At 32.3% G+C, this 1,033-nt stretch overlaps 1 protein-coding gene across 2 annotated transcripts in view; it reads right to left on the reverse strand.

Annotated features, from left to right (window-relative positions):
* The window catches only part of LOC106688468 (zinc finger Y-chromosomal protein-like), a 63,462-nt gene that overhangs the window by 4,446 nt on the left and 57,983 nt on the right, over window positions 1–1,033 (reverse strand). For both annotated transcript variants that reach the window (XM_067044581.1, XM_067044580.1), the window contains one exon: window positions 980–1,030. In XM_067044581.1, the coding sequence (XP_066900682.1) occupies window positions 980–1,030 (51 nt within the window). The remainder of the gene's footprint in view (window positions 1–979; window positions 1,031–1,033) is intronic.

Raw genomic sequence — 1,033 nt, forward strand, 5'->3', positions numbered from 1 at the left:
AAGAATTTTAAGAATAAATAAAAGAGAAAAAATGACCTCTATGAAGTTGGCCCCCCATCCTTGAAATTTTTCAATTTTTTTTTTAGTTCTAGTAGTATTTATAAGAGTTCTAGAGTTCTCGATTATTTATAGATATAGTTCTGATGTTTAAAACATCAATAATACCAGTCAAATTCACGCGCGTTAATTAAGTATTTTGTGCAACTTTAACAGCTTATATCTTATTTTGCCAGCAACATTAAGGATTTGTTTAATAAGGATAATTTTTAGAACTCTTGAAAGGGGGGGGAGCAACAGATTTCCCAAAAAACAAAGAAAACAAATTCCTAGAAACAAATTAGCTCCTACATGAGATTACCAGTTCTTAATAAAAATAAAAGAAACAATTATGTAGTTTAAATAAAAAATAACAAATAAAAATTACGAAACACCAATAATGACAGGAAAATGAAGGCGCGACAATTACGTATTTTGTGCAACTTCGAAGCCGTATGTATATCTTTTTTGCTGGCAAAATTTGGGATTTACTTAATGAGGATAATTTTTAGAACTCTTGGGGGGGGGGAGAAGGTTGACAGAACTCTGAGATCCAGAAAAACCTGATAATTTTTACTGTCTCTAACCCAAAACGTTGGATCTTAATAAATAGTTCAAATTATTCTTTATTTGTAGCTTTCGATATTTCATCCTATAACTCAGCGGAATAAGAGAACTGGCAATACTGGAAGATTACGGTTCCTATATATTGACGATACAAAAGGATGAACTAGTCCCGTCGCCGCCATGTTGGGACTAAGTGCAGAAACATAGTGAAAATGAATACCAGCCTTATTTTGAAGTCAAGTGTTGAACATGTTGCAATCAAATTAGAGGTGAAAGAGGAGAACGATCACATGAAAAATAATAAATAACACAAAATCTAAAATATTATTCCTTAGGCAACTACTTCAAGTATTATAATAACAAGAATAATTCTCACCATCATCTAGAACAGGTAGCTCTTCTTCCTGTTGACCATGAACATAGCCACCTG

The sequence above is a fragment of the Halyomorpha halys genome, unplaced genomic scaffold, assembly GCF_000696795.3.
Source record: "Halyomorpha halys isolate HHAL.00 unplaced genomic scaffold, Hhal_1.1 Scaffold1134.1, whole genome shotgun sequence".
Classification (NCBI taxonomy): Eukaryota; Metazoa; Arthropoda; class Insecta; order Hemiptera; family Pentatomidae; genus Halyomorpha; species Halyomorpha halys.